The sequence below is a fragment of the Lactuca serriola genome, chromosome 6 (genome assembly GCF_051521515.1).
Source record: "Lactuca serriola cultivar US96UC23 chromosome 6, Lser_US96UC23_V15, whole genome shotgun sequence".
Taxonomy (NCBI): Eukaryota; Viridiplantae; Streptophyta; class Magnoliopsida; order Asterales; family Asteraceae; genus Lactuca; species Lactuca serriola.
Window position 1 is genome coordinate 106,021,710 of NC_136413.1, and position 24,255 is coordinate 106,045,964.

General features: G+C 39.2%; 1 protein-coding gene and 1 long non-coding RNA gene across 3 annotated transcripts; both read right to left on the reverse strand.

Moving 5' to 3' along the window:
- Window positions 1–475: 475 nt before the first annotated feature.
- LOC145058615 (uncharacterized) lies at window positions 476–4,297 on the reverse strand. 2 transcript variants are annotated; one of them, XR_013686440.1, is made up of 4 exons: window positions 3,937–4,297; window positions 3,457–3,542; window positions 3,282–3,376; window positions 476–979 (listed from the first exon to the last, which is right to left on the reverse strand). It is a non-coding gene; the product is annotated as an uncharacterized LOC145058615 (long non-coding RNA). The 2 variants fall into 2 exon arrangements; XR_013686439.1 differs by having other exon boundaries at window positions 3,282–3,379.
- Window positions 4,298–19,422: 15,125 nt separating this feature from the next.
- On the reverse strand, window positions 19,423–22,783 carry LOC145056635 (vesicle transport protein GOT1-like). The gene is made up of 7 exons (XM_079004334.1): window positions 22,652–22,783; window positions 22,228–22,310; window positions 21,192–21,283; window positions 20,986–21,066; window positions 20,603–20,700; window positions 20,264–20,345; window positions 19,423–19,753 (listed from the first exon to the last, which is right to left on the reverse strand). Exons 2-7 carry the CDS (start codon window positions 22,256–22,258, stop codon window positions 19,715–19,717), a joined length of 423 nt encoding a protein of 140 aa, XP_078860460.1. The 5' UTR covers window positions 22,259–22,310; window positions 22,652–22,783; the 3' UTR covers window positions 19,423–19,714.
- Window positions 22,784–24,255: the final 1,472 nt, after the last annotated feature.

Consider the following 24,255-nt stretch of genomic DNA (forward strand, 5'->3'; position numbering starts at 1 on the left):
GGCTCAATACATCATACTGTTCATGACTCCTTTGTCCAAAATTAATATATATTATTAAAATACTAACATCTCCCTACCTAATAAAAGAGTAGCATATTTGCCACATGTCAATCAATTAGAGCTACACATTAATTATTTGTCACTTGTTATTCTAAGGTTTTTCCTCATTAATTAAATTTCAACTAATTCACTCCTCCATTTTACACATATTCAACAAAAAATTTATTTGTAATATCTATTGCCTAATTTATTAAATTATTAATTCTTTTTATCATTCCTCAATAATTACCTTATAATTTAATTAAAATTATTTTTACCTTTCTAATCCGTGGTGCCCACGGGTTATAAACTAGTAAAAATATAAACTATTTAATAGTATATTAAAACAATATTTGATATTAAAAAATCATGATTGAAATTAAATATAATCATATAAATAATTTTGTGTAACGACGTGAAAATTTAAAACAATTTTTCATTTTTAAAAATGTGTACTCTTCATAACGTATTGTATAAAAATCTGTTTTATTTAATTACAAAGCACAACTCCATTATTAATCCAGGATCCTTCTAACTCTTTCTCTGGTGTGTACAATCAAGCCGGTGTCGTCCCACGATCCTGAGAAGAAAACCTGAAACACATAACACATAACACGGTAAGCACGAAGCTTAGTGAGTTCTCCAAAATACCATATACAACACCTATTAGCCACTCGAGGCTATAACTCTGTTTGTGTAACGACCCAATTTTTCACGTCCAAAAATTTCATTTTCGATTAAGTGATTTGCAAAACATTTATAACATAATATCAACCGATCATATCATTTCATAAAAACATGTCTTGTGTCTGAAAACCAAATCGTAAAAACATAATAATGTCAGAGTACAAATCCCAGAATAACTCATAGTGCGGAAAGCAATGTGTGTGTATGATGTGTCGCTACCGCACCAGCTCCTTCCCCTTCGCTGAAGAGGTACCTGAAACCAAATCTATAAACTGTAAGCACGAAGCTTAGTGAGTTCCCCCATCGTACCACATACCATATAATCACATAACATACATACTATCGGGCAATTTTGGGGTGCCGACCTACCCGTACGACAATTATGGGGTGTCGTCCTACCTGTGTCAAGCCATTCTGGGGTGCTGACCTGCCCGTCGGTCCTAACAACCGACCCTCAGGGACTATTCCACCCCCTACTGCTACTATCACATATATCATAACATAAACATATTATTAGACATATCTTAGGTGTCTGACCTACCCTTCGGTCCTAACGACCGAACTCGGGGACTATTCCCCTCCTACTACCACTATCACATATAACATATCATGCCAACATATAAACATATCATCATGTACTGTCAGACATATCTGGGGTGTCTGACCTACCCTTCGGTCCTAACAACCGAACTCTACTACTATCACATATAACATATCATGCCAGCATATAACATATCAGGTAGTAGCAAACCTAGATGAATATCAAAAAGACAATCATCTAACATACGACTCCTACTGGTGGGCCGAAATTGTGGCTGTAGACCCACCACTACTGGAATGTAACTCACCACGTAGTAGCTGCTGAACTGTGTGGGAATCGTCTGACTGCTGCCGCTGCTGCTCCGGAAATCCTCCGGCTATAATTCCCACAAAACACTTAGTCATACACTGCTAACTGTTCTTAGGGTAAAATGACCATTTTACCCCTAACCAAGTCAAAGTCAAAGTCAACTTCCAGTTAACCTGACTCGCCGAGTTGGCTCGCCAAGTCCCTATCCTTCCATTTGTCCTTATACTCGTCTCTACTCGTCGAGTTAGGCGATGACTGAGTTTTCCTTCTAAATGAACATTGACTGAATCCTCATCCGACTCGCTGAGTTGTATGAACAACTCGTCGAGTTCATCTTTAACTGATACACAGGTCATGTCCTTGACTCGCCGAGTTGTATGAACAACTCGTCGAGTTCATCTTTAACTGATACACAGGTCATGTCCTTGACTCGCCGAGTTGTATGAACAACTCGTCGAGTTCATCTTCATCCTTGGAATATTGCCTTGGACTCGTCGAGTCCGTTCATGCACTCGCCGAGTCCCATGAACTTCCAGAACAATGACTTAGTCCAGAACGTTGGGTCACTCCCCGGGACCCTCCGTAAAACCTTTCCACACTCAACTGGGTCCTTTTGACCCTCAACTGATATGGGACAGAACCCTTGGACTCGTTGAGTCGGTCACATCCACTCACTAAATCTTCGATTTCTGATGTACAACTCTTGATCAAAAGATAGATCTATGCTTCTACAATCAATCTAGCACGTAAAGTTACAACCATTACATGCTTGCATGGGACTTTGAGCTCAAAAGGTCCTAAAACGAGCTCTTATAATGCATGGGCCTTCTTTGAGTGCATGTCACGCCCCCGAACCAGACGGCGGAAACGTCCGAGGGCTCTTGTTGTTGGATCAGTGTCAAGTCCATAACTATTTTGGTATGTACTTGACCCGATGGTGCATGGTCCTTTTGGGTTGCCTTCACCAAAGCAACTTGATAAGATGAATTATGGAGAGAAATGATTAATTATGATTTATTAATATATTATGAGAATAATATATTAAAGGAGAAATCGTATTGTTTAATTAATATTAGTCAAGAATTAATAAGAATTAAGTTTGTGGCTAAAAGACATTAATTAAACTTAAGGGACTAGAACTGTCAATTGTGTGATTCTTGAATATTGGGCTAATGGACTCCATATTAGAGGTGTGGACGAATTCTATGGGGAAACCCATTAGAAATCGTCCTAGGCCTCTAAGGAGGGAGTCCATGGGTTGCTTAGGGCCTAAGCATCCAAATTAGGGTTTCCTTGTTAGATAACCCTAATAGCCTCACTATTTAAAGGACCCTTGAGACTAAAAAACGTGGTGAACTTATTCCTTAGGGTTTCCACACGTTTTGGGCAGCCTCCCCTCTCCTTATTCTTCATCCTCTTACTCTTGGTGTTTGTGAATCATTAGAGGAGTGACATTTGTGACTCTAAGCTTTCTAAAATCATTACAAGGAGGATTTGAGATTGTTATTGCTACATAACAATCAAGGTAAGATCTAAAACTCATTCTTATGTTAATATGATTAATTGTATGCTAGATCTAGGGTTTAAAGTCTTGGATGAATAGCAGACAATCCCATTTCAATATAGAAATGTAACAAAGTTGATAGTTCAAACCCATTTCTGAAAATTGAACACAAATCAAACAAAATCAGGGGAATAAGCTTACCATCACCTCCTGGCTACGGATCCACCAGGTCCAGCATTGCTTCTAGCTCATCCACCATCGACCTTTTTGGCAGCCCTAACCATGATATCAGCCCCCTACTACAATCAAAACCATTTCCTCACAAAATACACATTACAAAACTCATCATGTCAATGGTATAAAAATTGCAATTTACCTCAATGGCGTCAACAATAAGAAGCAGCACAATGACCTTCTCAGAGAACTTTTGCCTCTCCTCTGCATCGACAACACGTACTGCACCTGAATGACAAAAAAAACATCACTTAAAATATGATTCATCTTCACCTTCTTCTTAATTAAAATATGAACTTTAACTTGAACTTTTTATCTTAGACATTTCATCAAACAAGTTATGTGCATCAAAAAATTCATCTATATTTTAAATCCCTTCATAAATTTCTTCACCCAAACTTATTTCAAAACATAAAAATAGGATTGAATACTTGAACTTTTCACAGAAATCAAAAATCAATCCAATTATTAATTCATCCTTTGAATATTGTTGATCTAGTACTCGATGGAAACTTGAAGGGTTCTTCAAGAACTTCTCAAATATCCAACGCTGAGACTGAAGCAATCAGTTAGCCAATTGTTTTCAGGTTGAAGGAGAGTGGAATTATTGAAGAATGCATACCTGATTAGGATTCGTGTTCATCATGAGGGAATCGGCGAAAACCCTAAATCTGCTCCAATGTGCGATAAATATGATTTTATATACCATACCATCCGATCCTATGTGACATACATATGCGATTGACCTCCGAAATATAGCATACATCATATTCGAATATCTGATGTGATAGATGAAAAAGCCTCGATATTGGGGGATTATTGGAGGTGTATGTTTGATCCATAGAAGATCAAGACAGTGTTCTGGTGTTGTTGGTGAGGTCCGTGAGGAAGATAAATAGTGTTGCTCCATTGATCGTCGTGGTGAGGAGAGAAAGAAAGGTGGAGAGGTGGCTTGGAGAAGCGGCAGTGAGTTTGTGAGGATGAAAAGATGAGTGCTCTATTCCTTTGTGCCATTTGATTTCACGAAAAAAAGAGTGGACCATTTGATTTCACCAAAAAAAAGAGCAGACCATGGAGGGATTAGGAGTGCGACATTAAAAATAGAATTTTAAGTAGATATAGTGGCATATAAATACATGTACCACTAAAAAATGATATAGTGGCACAAAACAAAATGTGCCACTAAAGCCTTGTGCCACTAAATGTAATTTTATTTGTAGTGAGGGAAAAATGAATATACATTACAGCCCCACCTAAGCTTAGGTATTAAACCTCTTGAAAATACATTGTTTACTATATAAAGATTACGGTTAATGGATTCACGATTAATACTTCAAGATGTAAATTCAAGATCGACACAATAGGGTTTAGGGTTTAGGGTTTAGGTTTATGTTTAGGGTTTAGGGTTTAAGGTTAAGGTTTAGGGTTTAGGGTTTAGGATTTAAGGTTAAGGTTTAGGGTTTAGGGTTTAGGGTTTAGGGTTTAGATTTAGTGTTTAGGGCTTAACTTTAGTGTTTAGGGTTTAAATTTAGGGTTTAGGTTTAGGTTTAGGGTTTAGTAATGTTCACTTGGATGAAGTAATAAACGACAATTGAGGGAAAAAAACGGAGATGATAAAATGATAATGAAAGAAAGAAATGTTATGGAGAATGATATATTTACCAAGTGAAACCAAACCGGGTATATTTAGCATGTTAAAAAGACATATTTTAGAGGTTTAGTACCTAAGGTTAGGTGGGGCTGTAATGTATATTCCCTATCCCCATATATATATATATATATATATATATATATATATATATATATATATATATATATATATATATATATATATATATATATATTGTAACATCCGGATTTCCAGGTATATTATTTATTCATTTAATTTTTGGAGTTTGTGGAAGAACTCGGCGAGTTGGCGCAAAGACTCGCCGAGTAGGGACACGGATGTTCATTCTAGTTCATGTCTGGACTCGCCGAGTCCATCCGTGGACTCGGCGAGTCCACGCTGTTTAGTAAAGCCCTAATTTCCGGGGCTTGGGACCTATTTAAAGGCCCTTATGGCCATCCATTGCGGCTACCACACCCCAGAGAGAGTCCTAGATCGCTTGTGAGGAGAAGAGAGCCCCGGTGTTGATCATTGTTGGTGAAATTTGACGGAGAAGTTGTCCAAGGCAAAAGAAGGCTGAAGGAAGTGCAAATCTAGTGTCTTCAGAGATCAAAGGCTTCATATTAAGGTATTCCTTCGGACCTTCTCCAGTATTGGGTGTTGATTCATAGAGTTAGGGTTTTTAACCCTTTAGAAGAAGAGTATGTAGAGTATTTAGTCCCCTTTTTCGAGTATGTGCTTTGGATCTGGACTCAAAGAGGTCCAGAGACCTTAACCCTTGGAGCTTTATGAGCCATTTTGGAAGTCATGAACATAGAATGACATTTTTGGGGCTAAATCGCCATTTTGGACCATTTCTATGTTATATGTGTGTCAAGGTCCAAACTTTACGTGATTATCATGCTTGGGGAGGCCAGATCTATGATTGTATGGGATGGATCTGACCTCAGAAGTTGTTTTGAGAGTGTGCATGGCATGAACTCGCCGAGTCCCAAGAACAGACTCGGCGAGTAGTATGAAGGTTGCCCATTAATCATTTAGTGAGTGGACTGCCGAGTTGGGGGGTGACTCGGTGAGTCAGAAGGGGATTAGAGGACTGAAGTTCAAGGCTGTACTCGCCGAGTGTTCTTGAAACTCGGCGAGTTGAGTCAGGGTGGCCCCGCGATTCATGCCTGATGTGACTCGTCGAGTTTAGGGAGGGACTCGACGTTCCAAGCACGACAAAGAGTTAGGAGTCATGTGTGTACTCGTCGAGTCACCGGAGTGCACTCGGCGAGTTGGGTCAAAGTTTGACCGTTGACTTTTGTTGACTTTTAGGGTTTGGTCAACAATGGAGTCCTTGAGTCAAGAGGGGGGTAAAATAGTCTTTTACCCTTCTGAGGGTGACAATAGAGAGTCGATTCTAGCCTCGAGTGTTATATTTATGAGGATATTTACTTTCTGTGAATAGGCGGAGGCTAGGCAATACTTCTACCGAGTCAGGGATTTACGAGAGTCTGAGGTGAGTCTTCTCACTATACTTTACCTTGAGTAGGTAATCAGAGTTATGTGATACAGTGTTTGTATGCTATATGTGTTATGTGTTGCACTGCATTATTCTCTGTGATTTATGTTGTGCATGTTTACAGAGTTAGAACCTGAAGGTTCACAGAGATAGAACCTGCGGGTTCACAGAGTTTGGGTGCACGGACCCACAACGCTATTGCCTCGAGTGGCTAATACGTGTTATATATGGTATTTTGGGGAACTCACTAAGGTTCGTTCTTACAGTGTTATGTGTTATGTGTTTCAGGTACTAGTGAGGATCGCGGGAAGGCGCCGACCTGATCAGTACACACACGGGATTTTTATGTTATGAGATCTTGGGATTGATATATGTTATGAATTGAGTTTTAAACAATGATGTTTTTATGAGTAATGAATTAATTATGTTTTTATAAAATGCGAAAAATTGTTTTGAAATTTACGGTGTTACAAGTTGGTATCAGAGCCTTGGTTTGAGGGATTCGAGTACACCTTCGGGCGTATTTGAACTCAAACTGAGGATTTGAGAAATATTTTCAAAAGAGAACCAAGTTTTCTAAAAAGAGTAAAAGTTTTTTTTTGGAAAATGTAGAGCAGAGTCGTGTGTACGATCAGTCAGCGCCCGAACGGTGATTTCCCAAAATACCTTTATGTTATATGCTTATGATATTGATATGATTTATTCTTGTGCTAGAGTGGGCTAGGTATTCCTATTAGGACTAGAGTGGCCTGATTTGTGATGCCTTAGCCTAGGGGGAGGTGAGCTGCTATGAGATGCTTGAGAGTGAGTGGGTAGCAGTGAGGAGCTTATGAGAGATCTGTTAGAGAATGGATTATGCATAATAGAGTACTTGGGACTTGGGATCCTAGGAGGAGGACTTGGGGTGTATACTAACGCTGTGTGGATGGTAGTATTGGGCCCGTACTACTGAAAACACCGATACGGTGTACAGTTCAAGTAAGAATCTTCGGGATGCCAAGGATCAAGGAGGGATGAGTTATCGAGTGCGAGTATGCTCGAGTGAGTTTCTAATATATCGTATGTTGTATTTCAGAGGTAGATCATGGTGAGGACATGTCATGTACCAGAGAGCAGCGAGACTAGTGATGAGGAGATCCGCCGGATCATCCATGAGGAGGTGGCTGCGGTCATCAGGGCAAAGATACCAGAGATGTTCGGGTCTATTAAGACCACGCTGATTGAGACTTTTGACGAGCGTTATGCCGCTCTTTTTGAGGCTGCTATTGCAGCGGCCACCGCAGCCGTCGCTGCTGCTAGGCCGCAAGGGGGTGACTCGTTGTTGTTCAGGGAGTTCAGCAACACGAAGCCACCAGAGTTTGATGAGACGCAAGATCCGATTGCAGCGATGAGATGGGTATATGACATTGAGGGGTGTTTCTATACATGCTCGTGCCCGGAGCACTTGAGGGTTCGGTTTGCGCTGAACCAGCTTCGCCTGGGGGCGAAGGACTGGTGGAAGTTCACGACAGCACACTATTCTCCAGCAGAGCTTGCTGCGGTGACCTGGGAGAGGTTCGCCGCCATGTTTCATGATGAGTACGTTCCCCCAGTGGAACGGGATCAGTTGGCACAGGAGTTTTTGACCCTCAAGCAGGGTACGAAGTCTGTTACGGTTATTACCAGGATGTTTCATGAGAGGGCGATGTTCTGCCCTGAGCACGTGTCTACTGAACAGGCACGCATGAACCGTTATTTGAGTATTTTGAGGAGAGATATTCGAGAGTTCGTGGCGAACTCCTCGTACCGGACATTTTCCGAGCTTCAGGCAAATGCCCGGAAGAGGGAGATTGAGCTAGAGACTCAGGCTAGGGAGGAGGTGGAGTCTCAGGGGAGGGATCGGCGACCGGTACAGTCCCAGCCGGCAGCCAAGCGGGCCAAGCCCGCTGATTCCAGAGTAGGGAGCCAGAAGGGTCGCACTTGTGGAAAGTGCGGCAAGGGTCATGATGGAGTTTGTAGAGCTGGATCTTGCTACAAGTGTGGCAAGGAGGGGCATATGGCCAAGGACTGCCCCAAGGGGTTTGCAGTGTGTTTTCACTGCAATCAGACCGGACACTGGAAGGTCGAGTGTCCGCTACTGCGAGGGTCAGCACAGGGAGCTTCTCAGGGGTCTGCCCCTTCTGCTGTTAGAGCTTCTGATAGTCGGCCGGTGAAGACCGAGACGCCGAAGGCTCGGGGGAGAGCCTTCCAGTTGACTGCGGAAGAGGTCCGCGCAGCGCCCGATGTCGTGGCTGGTATGTATTCTTTCACGTATTTATTTTAATTTTTGAGATTTTGTGCTTATATTATGATATGCGTAGGTACTTTTCTTGTGAGTTATGTACCTGCTTTGGTGTTATTTGACTCGGGTGCGAGTTGATCTTTTGTATCGTTGGCTTTTAGTCAGCACATCAGTATTAGTCGAGAGGCATTAAGTCGACCTCTGAGAGTCTCCATCGCCGACGAGAGAGCAGTGTATGCCACGGAGGTGATTCGAGGATGTGTACTCGAGATTTTCGGTGTAGAGTTTCCTATTGATTTGGTCCCGATTGCGATGGGGGACGTCTGTGTCATCGTAGGCATGGATTGGTTGAGCAGGTTTGGAGCAATTATCGATTGCGAGCGGCAGCTGGTGACTATACGAGACCCAAGTGGGGGAGTTCTTACGGTGTACGGCGAGGGTACCCGTCCCGATTCAGCGTTTTGTTCGGCTGCTAGAGCAAGGCAGAGTCTACAACAGGGCTGTAGTGGTTTTGTAGCGTATGTGATGGATACGAGAGTTGGTGTAGAGAGACCGAGTTCGGTTGAGGAGGTTCCGATAGTACGTGAATTCCCGGATGTCTTTCCCGAGGAGTTACCGGGTGTGCCTCCCGAGAGGCAGGTTGAGTTTCGTATTGATTTGATTCCAGGGGCAGCACCTATTGCCAAGGCGCCCTATCTCCTTGCACCTCCAGAGATGTAGGAGTTATCCTCGCAGCTTCAGGAGCTGTTGGGGAAGGGGTTTATACGGCCGAGCAGCTCACCGTGGGAAGCACCAATCCTTTTCGTGAAGAAAAAGGATGGTTCGCACCGAATGTGCATAGATTATCGAGAGTTGAACAAGTTAACGTTCAAGAACCGTTACCCTTTGCCGAGGATCGACGATTTGTTCAATCAGCTGCATGGAGCGTCTTGGTTTTCCAAGATTGATCTGAGATCTGGATATCATCAGATGAGGGTGCACAAGGAGGATATCCAGAAGACCGCATTCAGGACTCATTATGGGCGTTACGAGTTCGTGGTGATGCCATTCGGGCTCACTAATGCGCCTGCAACGTTCATGGATCTCATGAACAGGGTATGCAGACCGATGCTGGATCGATCAGTGATTGTGTTCATTGACGACATTTTGGTGTATTCGAGATCCAGGGAGCAGCATGAGGAGCATTTTCGAGAAATCCTCAGTATGCTGAGATCGGAGAGGCTTTACGCCAAATTCTCCAAGTGCGATTTTTGATTACGGGAGGTGCAGTTCCTTGGTCGCCTCGTTAACCAAAAGGGGATTTTGGTCGATCTGGCCAAGATCGAGGCGATGATGAGTTGGGAAGTGCCGAGATCTCCTTCTGAGATTAGGAGTTTTCTAGGGTTGGCCAGCTATTATCGGAGGTTCATCAGGGATTTCTCCAAGATTGTTGTTCCTCTCACCAGGTTGACCCGGAAGTGTGTGGTGTTCAGTTGGGGCCCAGAGCAGCAGGCCTCGTTTGAGACTCTTCGCCAGAGATTGTGCGAAGCCCCGGTGTTGGCTCTTCTAGAGGGAATGGAGGACTTCGTGGTGTATTGTGACACATCGATATCTGGGTTGGGCGCAGTGTTGATGCAGAGGGGGCATGTGATCGCGTACGCATCAAGGCAGCTGAAGCCCCATGAGGCAAGGTATCCCACCCATGATCTAGAGTTGGGGGCTGTGGTGTTCGCCCTCAAGATTTGGCGCCATTATCTGTATGGGGTTCGGTGTATGATATACACGGACCACAAGAGTTTGAAGTATTTGATGGATCAGCCAAACCTGAACATGCGTCAGAGGAGATGGTTGGATGTAGTAAAGGATTATGATTGCGAGATCTTGTACCACCCGGGCAAGGCTAATGTGGTAGTCGACGCCCTGAGCCGTAGGGCAGAGAACGCCCCGATTCGGGATATTTGTATGAGATTGACGGTGATGACTCCGGTGTTGGACACCATCAGAGGGGCTCACGCTGAGGCAGTGAGACCAGAGAACCGTTAGAGAGAGCGAGTTATCGGTCATGTGTCAGAGTTCGTGACCGATAGCAAAGGGCTTATGACCCTCCAGGGTCGGATTTGGGTACCGTTTGTTGGAGGAACGTGTACCATCTTAATGGAGGAGGCGCATAGATCGAGATTCTCGATCCATCCCGGGGCCACTAAGATGTTTCTGGATCTTAAAAGGGAGTATTGGTGGCCCTGTATGAAGAGAGATGTAGCGTGGTTTGTTGAGAGGTGTCTAACCTGTCGTAGGGTTAAAGCCGAACATCAGAGACCGCATGGTAAGTTGCAGCCACTGGAAGTCCCAAAGTGGAAATGGGAGCAGATATCCATGGATTTTATCACCAAATTGCCGAGAACGGAGAGGGGTGTCGATACGATTTGGGTGATAATAGACCGCTTGACAAAGAGCGCTCACTTTCTCGCCATTAGTGAGAGTTCTTCCGCGGAGAAGTTAGCAAAGATATATGTGAGAGAGGTGGTATCGCGGCATTGGGTGCCAATCTCGATTGTGTCATATTGAGATGTGCGTTTCACTTCCAAATTTTGGAAGAAATTCCATGAGGAGTTGGGTACGAGGCTGCATTTTAGTACCGCATACCACCCACAGACTGACGGTCAGAGCGAGCGGACGATTCAGACGCTCAAGGACATGCTCCGAGCATGTGTGTTGGATTTTGGCGGAAGTTGGGACACGTATTTTCCCTTAGCGGAGTTCTCCTACAACAACAGCCATCATTCAAGCATTGGTATGCCGCCCTTTGAGCTGTTGTATGGGAGGAGGTGTCGGACTCCCATTTGTTGGGGAGAGGTGGGGCAACGAGTGATGGGAAGCACAAAGATCGTGCTTCAGAAGACTGAACAGATTTAGCAGGTCCGGCAGAGATTGCTGACCGCTCAGAGTCGCCAGAAGAGTTATGCGGATAGGCAACGATCCGAGCTCGAGTTTCAGGTTGGTGACTTCGTGCTCCTGAAGGTGTCTCCTTGGAAAGGAGTGATCCGATTCAGGAAGAGGGGCAAGTTGGGGCCCCGGTTTATTGGGCCATTCAGAGTGATCGCGAGGGTGGGCAGGGTAGCGTATCGTTTGGAGTTACCCGCGGAGTTGGACCAGATTCATGATACCTTCCATGTGTCGCAGCTGAGAAAGTGTATAGCCGACGAGTCGGCGGTGGTGCCATTAGAGGATATTCAGGTGGATGTGGGCCTGAACTACATTGAGAAGTCGGTGGCGATTCGGGATCGAAAGATCAAGGTTCTGAGGAACAAGGAAGTGCCTCTGGTGCAGGTCCAGTGGCAGCATCGGAAAGGGTCAGAGTTGACTTGGGAGCCGGAGCGTGAGATGCGTGAGCAGCATCCGGAGTTGTTTTCAGAGTGAGACTTCGAGGGCGAAATCTGATTCTAGTGGGGGAGAATTGTAACATCCGGATTCCCAGGTATATTATTTATTCATTTAATTTTTGGAGTTTGTGGAGGAACTCGGTGAGTTGGCGCAAAGACTCGCCGAGTAGGGACGCGGATGTTCATTCTAGTTCATGTCTGGACTCGCCGAGTCCATCCGTGGACTCGCCGAGTCCATCCGTGGACTCGGCGAGCCCACGCTGTTTAGTAAAGCCCTAATTTCCAGGGCTTGGGACCTATTTAAAGGCCCTTATGGCCGTCCATTGCGGCTACCACACCCCAGAGAGAGTCCTAGATCGCTTGTGAGGAGAAGAGAGCCCCTTTGTTGATCATTGTTGGTGAAATTTGAAGGAGAAGGTGTCCAAGGCAAAAGAAGGCTGAAGGAAGTGCAAATCTAGTGTCTTCAGAGATCAAAGGCTTCATATTAAGGTATTCCTTCGGAACTTCTCTAGTATTGGGTGTTGATTCATAGAGTTAGGGTTTTTAACCCTTTAGAAGAAGAATATGTAGAGTATTTAGTCCCCTTTTTCGAGTATGTGCTTTGGATCTGGACTCAAAGAGGTCCAGAGACCTTAACCCTTGGAGCTTTATGAGCCATTTTGGAAGTCATGAACATAGAATGACATTTTTGGGGCTAAATCGCCATTTTGGACCATTTCTATGTTATATGTGTGTCAAGGTCCAAACTTTACGTGATTATCATGCTTGGGGAGGCCAGATCTATGATTGTATGGGATGGATCTGACCTCAGAAGTTGTTTTGAGAGTGTGCATGGCATGAACTCGCCGAGTCCCAAGAACAGACTCGACGAGTAGTATGAAGGTTGCCCATTAATCATTTAGTGAGTGGACTGCCGAGTTGGGGGATGACTCAGTGAGTCAGAAGGGGATTAGAGGACTGAAGTTCAAGGCTGTACTCGCTGAGTTGTTCTTGAAACTCGACGAGTTGAGTCGAGGTGGCCCCGCGATTCATGCCTGATGTGACTCGTCGAGTTTAGGGAGGGACTCGATGTTCCAAGCGGGACAAAGAGTTAGGAGTCATGTGTGTACTCGCCGAGTCACCGGAGTGCACTCGGCGAGTTGGGTCAAAGTTTGACCGTTGACTTTTGTTGACTTTTAGGGTTTGGTCAACAATGGAGTCCTTGAGTCAAGAGGGGGGGTAAAATAGTCTTTTACCCTTCTGAGGGTGACAATAGAGAGTCGAGTCTAGCCTCGAGTGTTATATTTATGAGGATATTTACTTTGTGTGAATAGGCGGAGGCTAGGCAATACTTTTACCGAGTCAGGGATTTACGAGAGTCTGAGGTGAGTCTTCTCACTATACTTTACCTTGAGTAGGTAATCAGAGTTATGTGATACAGTGTTTGTATGCTATATATGTGTTATGTGTTGCACTGCATTATTCTATGTGATTTATGTTGTGCATGTTTACAGAGTTAGAACCTGAAGGTTCACAGAGATAGAACCTGAGGGTTCACAGAGTTTGGGTGCATGGACCCACAGCACTATAGCCTCGGGTGGCTAATACGTGTTATATATGGTATTTTAGGGAACTCACTAAGCTTCGTGCTTACAGTGTTATGTGTTATGTGTTTCAGGTACTAGTGAGGATCGCGGGAAGGCGCCGACCTGATCAGCACACACACGGGATTTTTATGTTATGAGATCTTGGGATTGATATATGTTATGAATTGAGTTTTAAACAATGATGTTTTTATGAGTAATGAATGAATTATGTTTTTATAAAATGCGAAAAATTGTTTTGAAATTTACGGTGTTACATATATATATATATATATATATATATATATATATATAGAGAGAGAGAGAGAGAGAGAGGTGGGTTCAATTGAGAAAATAAAAAAGATTGAGAATGGGGGGAATCATTCTCAGCCACTCATTTAATCTAAGCATAAAAAGACACGGTGGCAAACTTGTAAATATGTTAATAACCTTCAATCTCAAATACGTAACTATAGAGAATTCGATAACAGTTCGTTCATCATCAAAATTTCTCCACCAACCTTCAACAGTTATCCAATGTTAATCAATCATCGATATTTGTGGCTGGGAGGTTCGCCGTTCAAGACAGATTCGCAACCCAAATTCATCAATTTCATCGATTTCTTTGTTGAATACTCCGAATGTTCGTAGCTTGCAAGCATCTGTTAAAGTTCATAACGAACTTGGAACTGGAATTTCCCAGATTCGCAAACGAAATCAGTTGGAATCGGGATTTCTTCGTTGTTCATGAAATTGGAATCGGAGTTCTGCACTCGCAGTCACAGTCGACATTGAAGGACTCAGAATCGGTACTCACAGGTTCCCAATCGGATTTTCGGAAATCAAAATCAAAATGAGAAATCGATCAGACATATGATGTCGCATCTGAAGTCGAAATCGGAAGTATATGATGATTTTGGAATTGATAACTTGATGTTTTTAACATTTTTAAAATAGTTAACTTGTATGCACTCCAACTGTTTGATGAAATGCATAAACTAAATTACCACGTTATATTCACATATGAATATGTTTTCTCACTTGAATCAGTATATGATTATTAAAAAGACAAAACAAATATGCAATTTTGTATGTTATTCATATGTGAATAACATATAAAAATTATATATATTTGTCAAAATACTTTCTAATATTCATAAGTGAATATATTCACAAGTGAATATACCTTGTAATATTCATATGTGAATATACTGTATAATATTCATAAGTGAATATATCATCTAATATTCACAAGTGAATATACTATGTAATATTCACATGTGATATACCATGTAATACTATGTAATATTCACATATGAAATATCATTTAATATTCATAAGTGAATATATCATCTAATATTCACAAGTAAATATACTATGTTAATATTCACAAGTGAATACATCGTCCAATATTTAAATATGAATATACTATGTTTATTATATGCTATATTCATATATGAATGATACTTAAATTGTAAAAAAAAAAATCATACTTTTTATTCATAAATGAATAACGAATGTACTGTAATAAAACCTGATGCATTTTTATTCACTTATGAATAACGATAACTGAAAATATTAAAAAAAAAATTATTTTATCTTAAAACTATATCAATATGGATGTCTATTTGTAGAGAATAAAAATCATGAATTTTGGTATATTTAAAATCATTTTTTGATAAAAATAGCTTCTAAAAATTAAAAAAAAAAACGAAAAAAACTATGTTTTTGTATTATATTAAGGTAATGATTAGCATAGTTTAAGGAAATATGTTTTGTTGGAAAAACACATGTCTATTCATTTCCCATTTTCGCTGGTACGACGGAGGCTTTTGCGGCAAAAATAAATGAGTGGCTGAGAATGATTCCCCATTCTCAACCTTTTTTTTCTCAATTGAACCCTCCCACATATATATATATATATATATATATATATATATATATATATATATATATATATATATATATATATATATATATATATTACTGAAATCGTCCCTGTGGTTTGGTCAAAATTGCACGTTTGGTCCCTAACTTTTTTTTTGCACTCGGATCGTCCCTGTGGTTTGATTATGTTGCGTTTTTCATCCCTATGGTTTGGTAAAAATTGCATGTTTGGTCCCTAACTTTATGTATGTAAGGGACGAAAAATGCAACAAAATCAAACCACAGGGACAAAAAAAACGCAACAAAATCAAACCACACGGACGATCCGAGTGCAAAAAAAAAAATTTAAGGACCAAACGTGCAATTTTGACCAAACCACAGGGACGATTTCAGTAATTTACTCATATATATATATATATATATATATATATATATATATATATATATATATATATATATATATATATATATATATATATAGGCTCGTGAGCCCACTAAATTGTTCACAAGTCGAGCTTGAGCTTCATTTTAAGGCTCGAATCGAGCTCGAGCTTCCTCAAAATTAAACGAGCCGAACTCGAGCTTGGTCAGGCTCGGGCTCGGCTCGGCTCGTTTACACCCCTAAGAGTATAGATCCGAAATCTAAGTGTAAAAGGGTAGTTGATGGCATGCCCTAAATTACACATATTTAAATAGAGAAAACAAGAGAGGACGACAACGAAGGGAGTTGGTTTTCGGCAATGATACGAGGTGGTTTCCCAAATTGAGAAATAGGATATATATATATATATATATATATATATATATATATATATATATATATATATATGTTACGCCCCTGGATCTAGATCTCGTGACAGGACCTATAATTGTACTTTCTACAGTCGTGTGTATTACTAACACCTAATCTCCTATTGAGAGGAGACTAGGTTAAACTATTCTAAGAGATTAAAAGCAATTGACTTCAAGCATAATTTTATTTCATGAACAACTACCCTTTAAATAGGGATAAACAAAAGACTCTAATAAGGAAACAAAGATCACCCAAATCGACTCAAATACTAAATGATCCTAATTACCAAATGTAAAAACTGAAACAAGATAATTCCCTAAAATAAGATATTTTCCAAAAATTAAAAATACTTATTATCCATATGATTCATAACATTACTCCCCTCCTCCTCATTGAGCTTGTCCTCAAGCTCAATAGTCACCCATTAGCGTCATCTTCCTCATTGTTCATCATGATGCAAAAGAGCTTGGCACATTTATGCCCAATAGAGAATATTTCATCACAGTTGAAGCACAAGCCTTTTGCCCGCCTCTCTGCCATTTCTACAGACGTTAGTTTTTTCCAGGCCAAATTTAGTGTTTCAGCTTTGTAGGTTCCAGCTCCTCCTTTTCCTGCTGACTCTCGTTTTTGGCTTGCAGTCGAGGTTTGGTTTCCTGTAGGCCTGACACCTATTGGTTCTCCTGCTTCTGCCACCCTGAGCCAACTTGTCTGGCTAGATTCATGGCATAATATAGAGTTATGGGTCTCGCAAATTCAACCTCATATCTTATCATGTTTATTAGCCCCGCACAAAAGTGCCAAATGCTTTGCTCCGGTGTGACACCGGTCGTTCGCCCTAGCAGCAACTCAAAGCCTTCACAATAGTCCTCTACTGTACCTGTTTGCCTTAATCGAGTTAACTTTCCTAACGGGTTCATGCTCATCGGGGGTCCAAATCTGATTTTGCACTCTTCTGAGAACTCAAACCAATTCAAGCGGGTCTTCATTCTTCAGAGGTTATGGTACCACCCACTAGCCCGACCTTGTAGTGAAAAGGTGGCCTGCCTAACCCAAGCTTCAGTAGGGGTCTGTTGTTCTTCAAAGAAGTCTTCACATCTTTGAAGCCATTCGACTGGATTACCATTCCCATCATAGGTGGGAAACTCCATCTTGGCGAATCTCGGTACTCTTCCCCCACGGTATCCCATATCTTCCGTCTCTTCCCAGTTTTTTGGTGCCCCCTGATCCATTCTGTTTGACCCTTCTGGTTTGAGGGAGTCCCAATGGTGTTTGAAAGGTTGATGTTCACCTGTCCGCCATGATTCAAAAGCCTTGCTTGATCCTCTTCCTGCTCCTTCCTGGATCACACCCTTACCTCTTCCAGTAAAGCCTCCTTGGTACAAAAACTTACTGTTTGGATTGGCACCAAAGGTGGCGCCACGTCCTCTTCCACGCACCTGTTCCGATGAGTCGTCAAATCTATCAGACTCGAACATGTTGTCCACGCTTTCATCTTCTTCTTCTTGTCTGTTGGATTTGTTTTGGGTTAGGGTTTGCAATCTCTCTTCCATCGCTGCTTGCTTGGTCTGCAAGGCTGTCATAGCCGCCTTTAAATCATTGGTACTTGTCTTCAAATCATTGTTGCTTTGTGTTTGTTGGATCATGAACGCTTCCAATTTCTTCATCAGCTCTTCTTGTTGTGTCGACATCACGAGCGGCTCTGATACCAAATTTGTTACGCCCCGGGATCTAGATCTCGTGACAAGACCTGTACTTGTACTTCCTACAGTCGTGAGTATTACTAACACCTAATATCCTATTGAGAGGAGACTAGGTTAAACTATTCTAAGAGATTAAAAGCAATTGACTTCAAGCATAATTTTATTTCATGAACAACTACCCTTTAAATAGGGATAAACAAAAGACTCTAATAAGGAAACAAAGATCACCCAAATCGACTCAAATACTAAATGATCCTAATTACCAAATGTAAAAACTGAAACAAGATAATTCCCTAAAATAAGATATTTTCCAAAAATTAAAACTACTTATTATCCATATGATTCATAACAATACACACACACACACACACACACCCACACATGCGCGCACGAAAATGCTATAAGTTTTTAAATTTATAATTAATCTAATTTAGGGTACGCCAACAACAACTCCCTTCGCTATCGTCCTCTATTGTATTCTCTGTTGCAATATGTGATTTAAGGCATGCCATCAACAACCCTTTTACATCTAGATTTCAGATTTATACTCCATTCGCAGATCTACATTTCAACAACTTTTCTCTCTTCTCCGGTGGTAATAAACGGTGTGGTTGCAAAAACTGAGAAAGAATATAGGACACAAATCTAGGGTTTCGATTCTATATCTCAGTCCCTTTGGATTTTGCATCGATGTAGGGATTTCATGACCAATTTTAGGTTTTGGAATTTCATCTCGAAAATCAGTATTGATTAAAGGTTTTAGATTAGGATTTGGTGTTGATTATAGGTTCTAGATTCTAGTTCTAGCATCAAATTTGGGTTTGAATTTTAGATTTTGGTTATAATATCAAATTTGGTGTTGACAAGTGGTTATTGGTGAAAATGTCTACAGTAAAAGGAGATAGTTGTTGATAGAAGATAGTTGCCCGAATTGAGAAAATGGACAAGGAATAAAGAGAAAATGAGAGAGAGATATGAAAATGATATAAGTTTTTAAAATTTATAATTAATTGAATTTAACTGATAAGTTAAAAATAAATGAAAAAAATAAAAAATAAAAAAATGGCAATATAGTCTTTAAAAAAATGAGGGCCTAAAATGATAAATTTAAAATAAAAAATGGCAATATAGTCTTTAAAAAAAACGAGGGCCTAAAATGATAAATTTAAAAGAAACGACAGACTAAACATGCTTTTGGGGCACTTAAATGAAAATCACTAACGGCTAACGGCGATAGGGACTAACCGTGCAAGGAAATAGAAACACATAGATTGTCCGAATTATTTTTTAAAAATAAAGACTAAACGTGCTTTTTGGTACCCAACCGATGGACGATTCGTGTAATTTACTCTAAAAGCTATTACTTTAACAGGTACGTAGTTTTTGAACTAGCCTTAATTTCATGGATTTTGACTTGAAACAAGTCCGTCCATATATGAGATGAGATTGTTATTTTTATTACTAAAAATTTCAGAAAAGCAAAAACGGAATTCACCCCTAGATTACACACACACATACACAGTACAGAAAGGACACATATCTAATCTAACAATGAGCTGAAGATGGTGAGATGTTATACACAGCCAAATATTGAGATGAAACGAGATATTAAGTTTCTATTTGCATAAGGAAGTTAACAAGAAGTAAACGTAACGTGAGCCTAGAGTCTAGAAAGAAACCCCTCTTCAATTTATGAACGAGGCTTACAAGTGTCATCCTTCTTCGTTTATACGGGCACCCTTTTGCCACGGTAGCGGTCCAAGAACTGTAAGCAATCAAAGATGATAGTCAAATATGACCACAATAGGAGAAGGAATCCAATGGAATGACATTTCTTTTAATTTATTTAGGCCATAGGGTGGTTTGGCTTCTTTTTTCATTCCATCAATAAAAATAAAATAAAAAATCATAATATAACCCACTTAATTTACTATGCTTCCTTTTTTTTTATTGATTCATGATTTTTGTTATATTACAATCTTATATACAAATTTTAGTGAATCAATTAGCTTTCCTTATATTTAAATTTGTAATTAAAAGAAATTCATTGATTATAATCAAATATAATTTATAAAGTAGAATTAAACTATACGTTGTATTTTACTAAAAATTTAGATGATTCATTCCATTCCTACAGCTACAGACCAACCAAATATGATTTTGTGGAATGAGCAAAGCAAAGCTGGACTCCATCTTGTAAAATGCAACTAGAGTAAGCATGTGTTTTATTATTCAACTTCTAACAAATAAGATAAGGAATTAGGAATTAACATACCGATCTAATAGACGGATACTGAAACACCCAACCAATAACCGGTATTTTCTGCACAAAAACTGCTAGTGTGGGCCAGAAGCCACTGCATATAATTCCATCAAAACATTTATATGTATATCTGTGAATTGTTAAATGAAAATAACACCAACATACATGTGTGTATTATTATGCCCATCTACTCTAATTTCATTCTATCACAGCATAAGCATTGTACGTTGAAAAAATTGCTTTGTATTTGAACAATATTGATATATTGATTGATACTATATATGCTCTAATAGGATGAAATGGAATAATAACAAAGTATGTTTTGTTTGCATTAAACTGTATCAAGCAAACCTGAAGAGTATGATGAAGCCATAAGTTTCTAAAGCCATTCCTATTACAGGCCACCCAATGATAACAAACAAGAAGCCCACACCAAAAGAGATTGTGCCCTGTGCAACCAATCAAGCATAAGCTAAGGGAGGGTTTGGTTTATTGAATTTTTTTTCACAAGGAATTGAATCTGTTAAATGTATTGGAATCATACGGAATTGATTTTTAGCAATATAACTTGCTAACATTTTAATCCATATACAAATATTATTTGTTGATTCTAGGAATGCTAAAATCCATCAAACATGGTGGAATTTTAAGGACTCCAATCCATCCATCTGGCAACCAGATTTAAGAACCAAACACACACCTTAACTAGAATTATGAAAGGGAAGTTGGAGCACCTTTAGGTTGTTTCTCTTCATGAAGAACTGCAAGGAGGACTTGATTCCAATGGTAATGATCACCCCTGAGATGAATAGGATCTGGTTCAGTACCCCACAAATGACTTTAATGTTAGAAGTTGCCAACTCAACCTCATCAGCAATAAGTATGTATGTATATATGCAGACAAAGATACAAGAGAATCCAAGGACTCAAAGACACTAACATTTCCAATGGCAAGTAGTCCCTTGTCGAAGAAGAAAATGATCCCCAGAAATGAGAAGAAAACGCCAAATCCAGTTAATCCCAGTCCAATTTCTGTTTCATTTAAGATAAAAAACGCTTTAGTAAACTTACAATAATAATCAAACTTATCAGTGTTTTTGTAAACAAGATACCAATGGAACTATTTAGGCTGCGTTTGTTACACAGGAGAAGAGTGACTTCTAGGGTTATCCTTGATGATGGGGATGAGGGCATTAATGTCTTTTGCACAGACAAAAGATCAATAGTAATAAGTTGCAAATTTTCACCCCATTGCCATGATTGTACGATTGAGCTAAAACTAGAGAACTAGTCATATTTGTTGGCATTCAATCTCATTGATATGAAAAATTCAGTGTAAGCTTTGATGTTGCTATTCTCCTGTCCCTATTCATATTTGTTAGCTCCAGATAGTATTGTTGACAGGGTTTTGGACCAAAGTTTTTAAAGGTATTTAAACAGTTTGTAAATCCAGCTTAAACTTTAATGTAAATCTTCTCTAGTCTTCACAACTTTCTGCCAAAAATATAATAAGTAGAATCTGAACTCTGTTATCACCAATAACCTAACTTAATTCGCTTACTTTATGAAGTAATTGACTCATCTTCCTCCAATTTCTTTTAACAAAAGAAAACCAAAAGCCTATAGCAACTCCAAACTTCCTATTACAAGTTTACAACAAGATCAACACTCTTACATTCATTTGCTTAGTGTCCGTAATAGGATTTACAGATTTACAAGAAACAAGGACAGATGGACTCAGGACCAATGTTTTGCATTATAACAAAATCAAAGTTTGGTAGCATGTCATCTGACACTGCATATATGAGCAAATGTAGTAAATTTGGGATTATAACATGCCAATTATAATATCACACAACAGTTCATGACTAAAACATATTTAGAAAAGCTAAACAACGAAACCAATATAGCACAGCAGTGTAAGATCATAAATCCAGAAAAAGGAAAATATAAATGAAAGAAGGTCTAAAACTCACTTTTCCAGTCGTTCATCTCTAGGCCAGCCATGATGCTTAAGCAGATACAAAATTCTCCAACTTCCAAAACCGATCCTCAAAAACTGAACCAAAAGAAAAATACATTTTACTCAATAAACTTAACGTAAACTACAAAACGACTTAATTATACTACATTAACAAAAATGAAAACGTTTTGGTTCTTAAATCTCAACTGATTTAGGTCAGCCAGTCAGTATGGGGGTTTAATGGCCAAATTTCAGCAGAGTTAAGATCCGGAATAGTTTAAACTTCCTAAATCGAAGGATTTACTAAGCATATGAACTAAAAGTATATGCATACTCGAGAAACGATTTGACATCCAATTCGAAAGTAAAAAGTCAAAAACAGATATATAATTTATTTCAATTCAGAACTCGTAGATATAAAAAGAAAGAGGATAAACCTGCTATACAGAGCGAAGAGAAGATAGGAGCTCGAGCAAAACGGAGATATAATAAAGCTATGGCTGAATTGCTGCTTTAGCGTGTGTGACAATTGGGGAAGAAATCGGTTTTGCATCAATGTTCTGTTTTTGAAGTTTAAGCTGAATGAGTAATAGCTATTCTAGTCCCTTTACGTTTGATATTTAGACAACTTTAGTCCTTGAGGTTTATTTTCTTAATTTATGGCACTAGGATTTTCAAGAATCTTGGTTGATAAGTCATCGAATACGTGGGTCATGATAAGTATTTACTAAATTTTATTTTGGAGGAAATCAAAACTATATTGTCCATTCATTAATTTTCAGCTTATTGGGACGTTTTGAATATTCAAGAAAATCGTACTTAAAAGATCAATAAATAGTAAGGCAAACCAAAACTCATAATGCAATAATAAAAATAAATCTATCCGGCCAAATCTCAAATGATGGAACTATATTGCCCAATCAAAAAAGACGTTTGCAATTTTGATACCATTAAAATAGTAAAAATTATGTAAGCATTTATTTTTATGTTTGATTTTTATATTAAATTTATGTTTATTTTATGTTCAAATATGTTAAATTTTTTATTATTTGAAATAACAAAAGATGAAAACAGATAGAAAATACAAATCTATTCATGTTTTTTAATTTTCTAAAATAAACAATGAAAACTCGGTAACTTTTAACCAAATACATTTTTAAAATTTCTAATAAAATACGTAAATGAAAACTACGTTACTTTTTCTGAATTTTTTTTCCAAAAAACATAATAATAATTTTCTACAACCAAATGCATACAATCACTTTAAGTTTTTTCTTTTTAATTTTATATGTATCTTCTTAATTTATAATTTTGAATTGTATGGATTTTTCTTCATTTTGTATTTTTAACTTTGATTTCACTTTAAAATTAATTTTATTTTGTGTTAAGTAAATTTTAAATGATTTAAAAGTCAAGATAGTTATGTGTTTTTCTATTTCAAATAGTCACTTTTGTGTTGCAACAAAAATGACCCTCGGATTTTAACCCATAATGTTGATCCGTGTTGAATTGGCGATTGTTGATGATTGGGAACTCTATGAATCAACCATGTTTTCTTTACATTAAAGCATCTATTGAAGTCTATAGAGTTCAATGGATTCTTATATCATCCATTAAATGCATATTTAACTCTATTTTAACACCCACAATACATTAAAAACATATTTAATGACCACTTTATACACATTCAATCCTAATCACCATTTTATTTTTTCTATTGAACCCCCCTATTGAAGAGTTGAATGATCATTCAAATCTTCCATTCAACTCTACTTCATTCTATCACCCACACTCTACTCTACTAAACACTCATTCAATCCTAGTCAACACCTTATTCAACTCGTATACAAACTTCACTTAGGATGCCCTTAACCAAGCAACCTTATTATTTGTTGCTTCCAAAGGTTCGTTCTATGTTTCCTCTCGATGGGTGTTGATGATGTGCTTAGAAGTTTAGCTGATATAGTTTAAAGTGCTTGTTTAACTTACTAATTGTTTGTACTTATCATGCCATTTTAATTGTTTTTTTTTATAAAATGGA